Source organism: Phocoena phocoena, chromosome 2 (assembly GCF_963924675.1).
Source record: "Phocoena phocoena chromosome 2, mPhoPho1.1, whole genome shotgun sequence".
NCBI lineage: Eukaryota > Metazoa > Chordata > Mammalia > Artiodactyla > Phocoenidae > Phocoena > Phocoena phocoena.
In genome coordinates, this window is record NC_089220.1 from 107,166,042 (window position 1) to 107,179,196 (window position 13,155).

Sequence of the window (13,155 nt, forward strand, 5' to 3'; positions counted from 1 at the left end):
TCAAGTCCCTGTTTGTCAACAGGTGACCTAACTGTTGACCGAACTGTGTCAACACAAATGCCATGTGTTCTTTTTTTTTTTCCTTAGCATTCGAAGGACCCAAGTCATTGATGATGAGTCAGATTACTTTGCCAGTGATTCTAACCAGTGGTTGTCCAAAATTGAACGGGAAGCCCTACAGAAGCGAGAGGAGGAGCTGAGAGAATTTCGACATGCCTCTCGGCTCTCGAAGAAGATCACCATTGACTTTGCAGGCAGGAAGATCATGGAAGATGAAAATCCTCTAACTGAGTATCACAGCAAGTAAGTGGACAACACCAGAAAGGGACTGAAAGAAGGGGGCAGTTTAACTGTAAAGGATTTGCCCCCCGCCTTTAATGAGTCTGTTATTTTTGTTAATTTTTAGAGCAACATATTCATTTGGAGTAGAAACATGGGATAGTAGCTAAGAAAATTTTGGAATTGAACAGCGAGGGCCACTTGACCTACTAGATAACTACTGTAGTTTTATAAAAAACTGTTTTTAAAACAGTGAGGTACAGTTTGGGCACAGGAATAGATGAATGAAATGTAATAGAATCTGGGAAGAGAGCCATGTGTCTGCATTGTGTGTGTATGGATGTGTGTCTATAGTTGTGTAAAACTTTTCTAAACAGTAAGGGAAGGATTAAATAAATGATGGTCCATCAGCTTTGAAAAAAATCTACATTAGATCTCTACCTCAAAGCATACTGTGAGAATAAGTTTGACTAAAGAGTTAAATGCAGGGACTTCCCTGGTGGCGCAGTGGTTAAGAATCCGCCTGCCAATGCAGGGGACACAGGTTTGATCCCTGGTTCTGGAAGATCCCACATGCCGCGGAACAGCGAAGCCCGTGCACCACAACTACTGAACCTGCGCTCTAGAGCCCGCGAGCCGCAACTACTGAGCCAGCATGCCACAACTACTGAAGCCCATGTGCCTAGAGCCTGTGCTCCACAAGAGGAGAAGCCACCACAATGAGAAATAAATAAATAAATAAATGTATGTATGTATGTTACATGCAAGGGTATTTCCTGGCAGTCTAGTGGTTAGGACGCCAAGCTTCCACTGCTGGGGCCCTGGTTTTGATCCCTGGTTGGGAAAGTAAGATCCTGCAAGCCACGTGGTGTGGCCAAAAAAAAAAAAAGAGAGAGAAGAAAAGTAAGAGTTAAATGCAAAAGAAATAAAAGGATCAGAAAGAAATAGAATAGTAGAAATTTAGGAGAATATAGTTAATGTCTTGGTATGATAAAGTTCTTTCTAAGCAAGATACAAAACCCAGAAGTCAAAAAGACAAAGATATTTTAAATCACATAAAGAAGTATAATACTGAGAGAAAACATTTTAAACAGTTTTAACAGTTCAAAAGAGCAATATCCATAGTATATAAAGAGCTGCAAGTTAAAAAGACACATCCAGTAGAAAAATGGGCAAAGGCTAAGAACAGACAATTTACAGGTGAGGAAATACAAATAGCCCATAAACATTTGAAAAGATGCTCAGTTATTTATCAGGGAAATGCACATTTTGAAACATAATGTATCATTAAATTGTCTGAAATTTATAATTTATAATATTGCATAATCTTTGAGTGTAGGAAAGTGGATATGCCCTCTAAGGACGGGAATATTAAAATGTTCAAGTCTCAACACCAAGAGTGAACCCAAATGGAAACTATGGATTTTGGTGATACTGATGTGTCAATATAGATTGATTAATTATAACAAATGTACCTCTCTAGTGAGGGATAGCTGATGATGGGGGAGGCTGTGCATATGTGAGGGCAGGAGGTAAATGGGAAGTCTCTGAACCTTCCATTCAGATTTGCTGTGAACCTAAAGCTGCTCTAAAAAATAAAGCTTATTGAAAGAAATTTACATCATGGCCAATTTCAAGTTACCAACATGAAGTCACTGAACAGAGTTGAGAAAAGATACACATATTGGCTCTTAGCACAGTACTGAAAAGAAAGCACGTGGAGATCTCACTCCACGTTTTGGAAATGGCATACATATCTCTCTGTCTCTCTGTCTCTGTCTCTGTCTCTCTCTCTCACACACACACACACACACACACACACACACACACACAGAGAAAACTGGATATTGGTGAACACAGTAATGCTTTCTACGCGGTCCAGTCCTCGGTCTTTCTCTTTCATTTGTGGCAAATCCATCACAGAATTTTCCTAATCAGAGGTTATTCACTCCCTAAAACAAATTCTACCACTAGCTTCAAAATAATTAATTTGTTTTTAACTATTATATATATGCTACACAGATATAAAGAAAAAATAAAATTATTTCTGGGTGATGGGTTTATGAATTTTTCATTTTCTTTCTATTAATTTGCATTTTCTAGTTTTTCTGTAATAAACATTGATTGCTTTTATAGTAAGAAAAATCATTTTTATGTGTAAGAAAAATCATTTTTATTTTCAATAAAAAATGGTACAGCCTTTTAGAAGTGAAATTGGACAGTATCTCAAAATTTAAATTGTGCATATTTTTTGACTTTTTGATACCAGGTGCCTAGATGCTAGTTTCTTCATCTCTTTCTTAACAATTAAAAAAGTACCTTTGCCATTCTGATACATGAAAAATGGTATTTCATCATAATTTTTATTCACTGTTTTTTGCTTTGCTTGTGTGCCAGTAAGTCTGAACATTCTAAAAATATATTGATTAGCTATTTATACTATTTCTTTCATAGATTCTAGAGTTCTAGATATACTTAACCAGTGTACTAGGTCTCAAATCTGTTTCCTTCCTTTAGATTCCATCATCCCCATCCTATTTTATTTATTTATTTATTTGCGGTATGTGGCCTCTCACTGTTGTGGCCTCTCCCATTGTGGAGCACAGGCTCCGGACGCACAGGCTCAATGGCCATGTCTCACAGGCCCAGCCACTCCGCGGCATGTGGGATCTTCCCGGACCGGGGCACGAACCCGTGTCTTCTGCATTGGCAGGCGGACTCTCAACCACTGCGCCACCAGGGAAGCCCCCCATCCTATTTTAGACTTGCCTCTTACCTCAAGTTCTTGTTTTGTTTTGTTTTTTGGTTCATGCCTTTGTTTCTACTTTTTCCTTACTTTGGATATCCGTCCTCCCATCTTTGCCTTTCAGATATCTACCTCCCCTTTGAATGTACTTGGTACAACACATGGGATGATGGGATAATAACCACCAAATGGATTGTATCTATCTTACAGTAATAATTGCATCCTTCCTTGTTTTGTTTATCATCTTTATAGCTGTCTTAAACCTGCCACTTAGATTTAAAGCTTCCTGAAGGCAGGAGCCCTGTCCTCCTCTCCTTTTAAGTTGCCTTGTGTATAAGAGGTTCCTAACAAATATCTCTTTAATTGTATTCAAGGTCGGGTTCAGCCTTTCCTACTAGTAGAAGCTTTTCATTATATCGTGCTTTAGAATCATCATCCACAAACATTTGTCAAGCATCTGTCAGGGACATGGAGTACAGCAGCAAGTAATGAAGAGCTGTAGAGCAGAATAAGATATGGTTCCTGCAAGACCTATAATCTCTTACTAACCAGTAGGGTTAGTTCCATAATCTTTAAATGAAATCATCACATTCTTCTATAGGTTGAGAGCCAAATATCCATAGCAAACACCATAGACGCTGGATAACGTTGGGTATATTTGATGACTGTTTAAATAGTAAGTGCTACAGGACTTCAGAGAAAGGAATAAGTACTTTTGTACTGGGCTGGTATAGGGCCTCCTTAGAAGTTTTGGGCAGTGAAGCAAGAATAGACTTCAAATCAGCATGGAAGAGTTGAGAGGGACTGCTGAGTGGGCAGAAGAATAATTGAAGGTGTTGAGAAATAGGCTGCCATAGAATACTCTTCTGTGGGTCAGACTGTTTCTAGGCACCTTTTCTAACCTTGGCATTTCTAATAATCTTGTTAAAGAGGTGAATGAGTGTCTTGTGCCCTACCTATTTTCCTAGTGTTCTGGAACTTCTACCAACTCCTACTCCTTAGGGTTCTTGGAGTGAAGAGAAGGGGAAGTTGGTAGGGGGAGCAGGGAAGGTCATCCATGGACCCCTCTTTGAGTGTCAAGTTTTATTGCTGTTGAAGAGTTTTATGTGTGTGCTAAATAAAGATATTCTGAGCATAGGACATTACCAATTATTGTATCCTTTTGTTTGTTATCACAGACTAGATGAGGCAATACATGCCATTGCCAATGGAACCTTGAACCAACCACCGAACAAATTGGATAGATCTTCTGAAGAGCCTTTAGGACTTCTGGTGAATCCCAACCTGTACCAGTCGCCTCCCCAGGTTAGTGGACCTTTGCTCTGATGATGGGAAAAGTTTGGGCCCAGATATTTCTCCTTTCAAATGTGCCTGTTTCATAGGCCGTAGATACCAGTCTGCTCTCTCAATACTCCTACCCATCTTATACTCTGACCCAATTTTTCCAGTTTTTTTGCAGCACTTGTGACAAGTTATCATTTGAGCATTTCCCAAGAGAAGGTTTTGTTAAGTACTATAGAGATTTTAAACAATAATCCCATGGTCCTCTTGTTAGTGCTCTTTCTCCATCTTTTATAGAATGTGGGTAGTCCCATAGTGTGATGTTTTAAATTAATACATTAATTCACTTACTCATTGTTGTCATTCATTTTGCCATCAGGTACATTGAGCATCTAATATGTATAATCATAGAAGTAAGTGATCAACCAGACACTGCTTCTATCCTCAAAGAATGCATAGACTGGTAGAGGAAAAGACTACATAGGCAGCTCTAATATTAATAGAAATATAAATAAAGTACAGTGGAAACCCAAAGGAGGGAAAGACAGTTGAGTGGAATAAAAGAGACTTTTATAGGGAAGCTGGCATTCCTTAAAAGTAGATATCCAAGAAAATGGTGTTTGGGGATGGTGGGAAAAAAAATTCCAATCAGAATTAACTATAGGAATAAGGTGTGGGATACACACACAAACACGTATATACATATATGCAGTTAAACAGTGCAAGGGAGGGTTGGGAGCACTGGCCCTCAGCATAGTCGAAAATCTGTGTATTAATTATAGCTGACCCTCTGTAAAGCAGTTCCACATCCACAGTAAGTTCCACATCTACAGATTCAACCAACTGCCGATCATGTAGTTCTGTAGTATTTACTATTGAAAAAAATCCACTTATAAGTGGACCCACACAGTTCAAACCCATGTTGCTCAAGGATCAACTACATAGGGAATAGTGAATTTAGACTACCAAGATAGTACTCATAAAAAGGATTATCGGGATTTTCTTGGTGGCGAAGTGGTTAAGACTCCACACTCCCAATGCAGGGGGCCCAGGTTCGATCCCTACTCAGGGAACTAGATCCCACAGGGATGCTGCAACTAAGAGTGTGCATGCCACAACTAAGGAGACAACGTGCTGCAACTAAGGAGCCAGCAAGCCACAACTAAGGAGCCCTCGAGCTGCAACTAAAGAGCCAGCCTGCTGCAACTAAGTCCCGGAGCAACCAAATAAATAAATAACCTTTGCATTCTCTCTCCCTCTCCAAAAATGGTAGCCTCAGCAAAAAAGAAGAATAAGAAGGGGAAGACTATCTCTGTAACAGACTTCCTGGCTGAGGATAGAGGGACTGGTGGAGGAAGCACCTATGTCCCCAAACCAGTCAGGTGGGCTGATGGAACAGATGACCTAGAAGGAGCTGTTTCAACCACTTGGCATAGTAATGATGATGATGTGTATAGGGCACCTCCAATTGACCGTTCCATTCTGCCCACTGCTCCATGGGCTGCTTGGGAACCCAATATCGACCAAATCATCACTCTACACTGCTTTTCTAGGGAACCTGCCCTATGATGTGACAGAAGACTCCATTAAGGAATTCTTTAGAGGATTAAATATCAGTGCAGTGCGTTTACCACGTGAACCCAGTGATCCTGAGGGTTGAAAAGTTTTGGTTATGCTGAGTTTGAGGACCTGGATTCCTTGCTCAGTGCCCTGAGCCTCAATGAACAGTCTCTAGGTAACAGGAGAATTGGAGTGGACGTTGTTGATCAAGCACAGGATAAAGACAGGGATGATCGTTCTTTTGGCTGAGATAGAAATCGGGATTCTGACAAAACAGATACAGACTAGAGGGTCCGTCCTGCTACAGCTTTGATGACTACCCACCTAGAAGAGGTGATGATAGCTTTGGAGACAAGTATCCAGATCGTTATGATTCAGACCAATATCGTGATGGGTATCGGGACAGTTATCTTGATGGCCCACGCCGGGACATGGATCAATACAGGGGCCGAGATCGCTATGATGACCAAGGCAGCAGAGACTATGATAGAGGCTACGATTCCAGGATAGGCAGTGGCAGAAGAGCATTTGGTAGTGGGTACCATAGGGATGATGACTACAGAGGAGGCGGGGACCGCTGTGAAGACAGATATGACAGATGAGATGACCGGTCATGGAGCTCCAGAGACGATTACTCTCGGGATGATTATAGGTGTGATGATAGAGGTCCGCCCCAAAGACCCAAACTGAACCTAAAGCCTCGGAGTACTCCTGAGGAAAATGATTCCGCTGCTAGCACGTCCCAGTCCAGTCGAGCAGCCTCTATCTTTGGAGGGGCAAAGCCTGTTGACACAGCTGCTAGAGAACGAGAAGTAGAAGAGCGGCTACAGAAGGAACAGGAGAAACCGCAGCGTCAGCTGGATGAGCCAAAACTAGAACGACGGCCTCGGGAGAGACACCCAAGCTGGCGAAGTGAAGAAACTCAGGAACGGGAACGGTTGAGGACAGGAAGTGAGTCATCACAGACAGGGACCTCAGCCACATCTGGCAGAAATGCATGAGGGAAACTGAGAAGTCTCTAGAAAATGAAACACCCAATAAAGAGGAAGACTGTCAGTCTACAACTTCTAAGCCTCCCAAATCCGAACAGCCTCTAAAGGTTATGCCAGCCCCTCCACCAAAGGAGAATGCTTGGATGAAGCAAAGTTCTAACCCTCCTGCTTGATCTCAGAGCTCAGACACAGAGCAGCAGTCCCCTACAAGTGGTGGAGGGAAAGTAGTTCCAGCTCAACCATCTGAGGAAGGACCAGTAAGGAAAGATGAAAATAAAGTAGATGGGGTGAGTGCCCCAAAAGGCCAAAGTGGAAATTCCAGCTGTGGTCCAGGAGATGGAGGGAACAAAGACCACTGGAAGGAGTCAGATAGGAAAGATGGCAAAAAGGATCAAGACTCCAGATCTGCACCTGAGCCAAAGAAAGCTGAAGAAAATCCAGCCTCTAAGTTCAGTTCTGCAAGCAAGTATGCTGCTTTTGCCATTGATGGTGAAGATGAAAATGAGGGAGAAGATTACACCGAATAGACCTCTGCATTCTGTGCTTTCTCCTAGTCTCTCACCACCCTGGAACATTCAAGAGCAAATCAAACCTCCATCCATACAAGACAAAATAAAACTCATCGTCTCCTGGAGACCTTTCTTAACTTTTTTTTTAAAAAAAAAAAAAAAAGAAACAAAATGAAATTCTTTTGCATGCTGCTGCAGCCTTTAAAGTATTGAACTAACTGGAGAATCACCAGTGTAGCCAATGAGAGACGTACAGCCTTTAATGCTGTACGTTTAAAGTTGTGGTGCGTTTTTATGATACGTGCAGTTGCCTGTGTGATTAGTGCCTAGGGGCCTCCGTTTAGCAAAATGGCAGTGATAGTGATGCAGTGTCTTGAATCTGGTTGGGCAGCAGGCAGGTATAAGGAAGAGTGTGAGGTTTCTACCTTTAATTCTTATCATCCAGTTATGGCATTCATGAATTCTCAAACATTATCTGAATAAATTCTCCGTCCTCGGCAAGGTAGGTTTAGTCTCTGATGTTGTTTTAGTCTCCAGGAGGCTGCCAGCCCCTCCTCTTAATTAATTCTGAGTTACTGGGGCCAACATATGGGGGAGTTCCTTCATTTGTACCCCCCAGGGGGCTAGGTGGGAGTGAGTCTACAGGCCACTGAAGAATAGGACTGTTTGGTGACCTAAATGAATGGGGAAATCATGGTTTGAAAAGAAGCTTGGGGATTTGATGAATTATTTTGCACCAGTAATAGGGAAAATGGTATGACCTCCAGTAAACACATAATTGTTTACCTCCTGGAGCAAGAAACACTTAGGGGTTGTGGGAATTTCCAGGTCTTTTTTTTTTTTTAAGAAGATGTTGGGGGTAGGAGTTTATTAATTAATTAATTAATTTTTGCTGTGTTCGGTCTTCGTTTCTGTGCGAGGGCTTTCTCTAGTTGTGGCAAGTGGGGGCCACTCTTCATCGCAGTGTGAGGGCCTCTCACTGTCGCGGCCTCTCTTGTTGCGGAGCACAGGCTCCAGATGCGCAGGCTCAGTAGTTGTGGCTCATGGGCCTAGTTGCTCCGCGGCATGTGGGATCGTCCCAGACCAGGGCTCGAACCCGTGTCCCCTGCATTAGCAGGCAGATTCTCAACCACTACACCACCAGGGAAGTCCCTCCCAGGTCTTTTATGTGTCGTGGTTTCACCCTTTCTTAAACACTATCCCTTCTGAAAGTTCAAATATATCCATATTCTGTTGAAATCTTGAAGCTTTAAAAATTTAGACTCTTGTCATCGTCTTTTGTTCCTCATGCTACTCTTTCCTGTTACCTTCCCACAGGCAGCTTCTGCTTAAGTCACATACTTGACCTCCTAAGCATTCTCTAGAGCCCCTGGGAGCTGTTCAATGAGGAATCATTGCTTTTTCTCAAGCCAATCTTGGCTCCTTCATGTTTTGACACTCACTCCTTCCCTCCAGCCATTCATGCTGCTGCTACTTTGACCCCTTTGACACCTCAGAAAACTTTAGAATTACCAGTCTTAGATGGTGAACGAGGTTGGTTAAATTGGGAGCCTTTCTTACAACCTTGATTGGGGTTTGGGGAGCTTTTTAAAAAACAAAAGTTTCCTTATCTCCAAGTGAAATCCCACACCAATGTTTGGATTTATAATGTGGCCTAGACCAATGTGTGGTTTTTTTGGTTCTCTTTTTTTTTAGCATTCCTTGAGAGAATAAATGATAATGGAGAAGAACAATTTCACAAGGTCCTGGCTTCTCTTGCAACACAGTAGCTTTACTTGCCTGCTTTTATGTGCACCTTGGTACTGTCAGCTCAACAGATGGTGTCCTTACGGGCAATATTGGTACCTGCAGAGAAAAGACATCTTGGTCTCCTCTCGCATCAGTCCTAGGTTAGACCCTGTCCAGCCATGCAGGGTTGTTGGTTTATGAGTGCTGCAGCAGTGAGCATAATAATCATTTACCCAGTGGACATAAAAGACATACCAAGTGAAGTAACTTTAAATAATTGGCTTGGAGTGCCTAGTAGCTAGGAAGTGGCTTTTAGAGATACCCAAGGTTGAGAGGGTATTTTTTTTAAAACCATTTGCTATAGATGATGCAAAAGTAGGGTTTGCTCTCTTCATGTCTGCTCCTTCCAAATAGATGTGTCCAAAAACCTGTTTTTCCCCCCATTCCTCTACCCTGCCACCCTGTTAAAACAAACAGGCATTTATGACCCACTCCTCAATACATGTAAAATTTGTACAAAAATATCTTCTCCGAAAGTGATTTGTAATCTATAGACTTCATACCTGGGAGAGGTCTTGAGATGTAAAATCCCATCCTTTAGGTTGTGGGGTTTTTTGTTTTCTCCAAACAAATCTGATCTTTAAAGTTCAAAATAAAATAAATAAATAATTTTAAAAGGGATTATCATGAGAAATGGAGTAGTTAGGTAGATAGAGTCAGATCACTAAAGAGTTAAGTGTTTAGCTAGGAAGATTTCACATTTTTATTTTGTAAATAAATGTGAATCATAGAATGTTCTTGAGCAGAGAGATGCAATCAGAGCAGTGCTTTAGGGAGTTTGACTGGAGATACTCATTCAGCACTGTATACATGCCAGGTTCTTTGCTAGGTGCTGGGAAATTAAAAGGTAAGAGCCCTTAAAGTTTTTAAGGACTTCAAATTTAGTGGGAAGATGTGTTTGAATACAAAGAATTTCAGTTCCTTAAGATAATTGCTATGATAGACACATGTCATGGATACAGTAGGAGTTTAGGAGAGAGATTATAAACTCACAGAGGAGTCAGCAAAGAAATGGTTTTTGAGAGGAGACTTAAGGGATGAATAGGAATTTCCAAGCAGACAAATTTGGGGAGGGAATTCTAGGTAGGTGGTATAACATGTAGAAAGGCTTAGCAGCTTGAGAGGATTGTAGGTTGGGAGAACCACAAGTAATTAAGTACTGTTAGAAATTAAACTGCGCTAGTAAGCGTATTAGTTTCCTAGGGCAGCCATAACAAAATACCACAGCTGGTTGGCTTAAGACAACAAATTTATTCTCTCACAGTTCTCAACACTGAAGTCAAGGTGTTGGCAGGGCCATACTCCCTCCGAATGTCTATGGGAGAATGCTTCCTTGCCTCTTTGAGGTTCTGATGGCCCCAGGCATCCCTTGGTTTATAGCTGCATAACTTTACTCTGCCTTTGTCTTTTCATGGACTTTTTCCCTGTATGTCTTTGTCTCTGTGTGTTTTCTCCTTTTATATGGATATCAGTCACTGGATTGGTGTCCACCCTAATCCAGTATGACTTTACCTTAACTTGATTACATCTGTTTCCAAATAAGGTCAATTTCACAGGTTCTGGGAGGACATAAATTTGGGACAGATGCTACTCAACCCGGTATAGCAGGTAACATCTTACCATGAAAGTCCTTATGTTTCATACTAAGGAGTTTAGTTTTATTCTACAGTAGGCAAAGAGGAGTCCTTGAAGAACTTTAGCAGACAATTGGCATGACTTCCATGCCTATGTAGAGAATGGATTAGAGGGAAGACTAAGACAGAAGCAGGGAAATTGCTAGGAAGATTATTGCAGTAGGGACTTCCCTGGTGGTCCAGTGGTTAAGAATCCACGCTTCCAGTGCAGGGGGCACAGGTTTGACCCCTGGTCGGGGAACTAAGATCACACATGCCACGCGACCAAAAAACAGGTTATTGAGGTAGCACAGTGGGAAGATGATGAGGGCCCAATTTAGTGTTGCAGTTAGTAAGGCAGTAGAGAGTTACGTAGAGGCTAAAAATGGAGATGAGACTAGTTAGCAGGCTCTAATATAGTGTTATTGAAAGACAGTAAGATTAAGTTAGGAAAGTAGCTGTGAAGTAGAAAAACAGGTAGTATAAACAAGAACTATAATAGAGATAGAACAGACAATTTGGGCCTCGGGATTGTTCATATGCCAACAGTTTTATGAAATCACCTATTTCCCCTGTAATGGATCAGTTCTGCCTCTGTGTTCCCGCTTAAGGACTTATATCCCTGTGTAGTATTTACTTAAATCTGCTTTATGTCATGGATAGTTATTTATGTGTCTGTCTTCTCGTAGGATTGTAAGTTCCTTGAAAGCAAGAACCATATCTTTTTTATATTTTATATGTCTCCCTACTTTATATGCTTTTCACATATACTGAGTTAAATAGTAAATGTTTGTGTGTTTTTTTAAGCTATGACACAATTAATTACAGTCATAAAACTTTATTGCAGAAAGATTCTTAGAGATTCATTTAGTCCAACTCCATCATTTTACAGTTGAGAAAACTGAAACCTTTAAGGGTTAAATGATTGCTTGGAGTCTCTAGACTACCATTCTAGTATTTTTGTTTTCCCTATAAATTATTTTTTTTCCTATAAATTATTAAATAAAACATCAAAAAATTAACACACTTAACTCTAAACCTCATCATCCTAATAGAGCCTTTTTTTAAAAAAAAAAAATTTCAGAACACTCAGTCTTCTTGCTCTGGAAGAAATGTTACCCTTTGTCATTCTCTGACTGAACTACTGCCAAGACTCTTTAGTCTCCTGTAATTATCTGTACCCTGTAATTTTGTGTTCTCTTTACATGATGGGAGCCTTGTTTCAGTAGTGCTTCATCCTGTCTTTTGGGGGACAAGTTGTTCATTTCAGGATAAGAGAATACTTCATGCATCCAATAGTCAGAACTGCTGCCCCCCGAAAGCATCTGTTTGGCTTTATCATGGTAACAGTATGTGACCCTTCATGACCCACATGAAGAATGTATGGACCAAAATGTTGAACCTTCATTTGGCTGATAGAATTATATTGGGAAATTGTCCAATACGGATCATTAATCATTTTAAAGTGGAAATAATTACAGACCAATTATTTGGTCTGATGGTTGTACTGTTGCTGGAATTAGGAAGCTGTGTGTGGAGAATTCAACATTATCTAACTATCCTTTAAGATGGGACCATGTTATCATACCTGGGACTCCTACTGAATTTATACCTTCTGTACGTTTTTTGACCCTGTTTCAGACAAAGATGGGATACATTTTTCTAAGAGAATGTTTCCAGTACGATTCATTAATATTAGAATTCATCTCATTTTGTATACCTACCCCAGATTTTTCCCTTGTCAGACAAAATTATATGTTTGATTTCTTTCCTGTATAGTGGATAGATCAGACGGGTGCAGCCTCACAGAAGAAGGCTTTCCATTCAGCAGGATCAGGACTAGAGTTCAGTTCATGTCGGCATCAGTTTCGAATCCAGGACCAAGAATTTCAGGAAGGCTTTGATGGTGGCTGGTGCCTCTCTATGCATCAGCCTTGGGCTTCTCTGCTTGTCAGAGGGATTAAAAGGTAAGGGCAGAAATGAGGCGGACTTCCCTGGTGGTCCAGTGGTTAAGACTCCGTACTTCCATTGCAGGGGGCGTGGGTTCGATCCCTGACCAGGGAACTAAGATCCCGCATGCCATGCGGTGCAGCCAAAAAATAAAAAATTAAATAAAAAAAAAAATAGTAAGGACAGAAATGAATCTTGGAAGATTTTACATAAACTTGATATAGAATTATGGACTGGAATTCATCTGGGAGGACATAAGTTTGGGACGGATGCTACTCAACCCAATATAGCAGGTAACACCTTACCATGAAAGTAATCTAGCGATGATTTATAATACTCTGCAGCACATAGAACTTTAAGCAATGTATTCATGTTATGGACTTGTTCTTTACTGAATAGCTTTAAAAAAACTGAGGTTAGAAGGACTAAGGATCCTA

At 40.9% G+C, this 13,155-nt stretch overlaps 1 protein-coding gene and 1 pseudogene across 2 annotated transcripts in view; both read left to right on the plus strand.

The window, feature by feature from the left end:
- TRIP4 (thyroid hormone receptor interactor 4) overlaps window positions 1–13,155 on the plus strand; it is a 68,665-nt gene that overhangs the window by 21,228 nt on the left and 34,282 nt on the right. For both annotated transcript variants that reach the window (XM_065871964.1, XM_065871963.1), the window contains exons 7-9: window positions 88–303; window positions 4,204–4,330; window positions 12,548–12,735. In XM_065871964.1, the coding sequence (XP_065728036.1) occupies window positions 88–303; window positions 4,204–4,330; window positions 12,548–12,735 (531 nt within the window). The remainder of the gene's footprint in view (window positions 1–87; window positions 304–4,203; window positions 4,331–12,547; window positions 12,736–13,155) is intronic.
- On the plus strand, window positions 5,573–7,385 carry LOC136118909 (eukaryotic translation initiation factor 4B pseudogene; annotated as a pseudogene).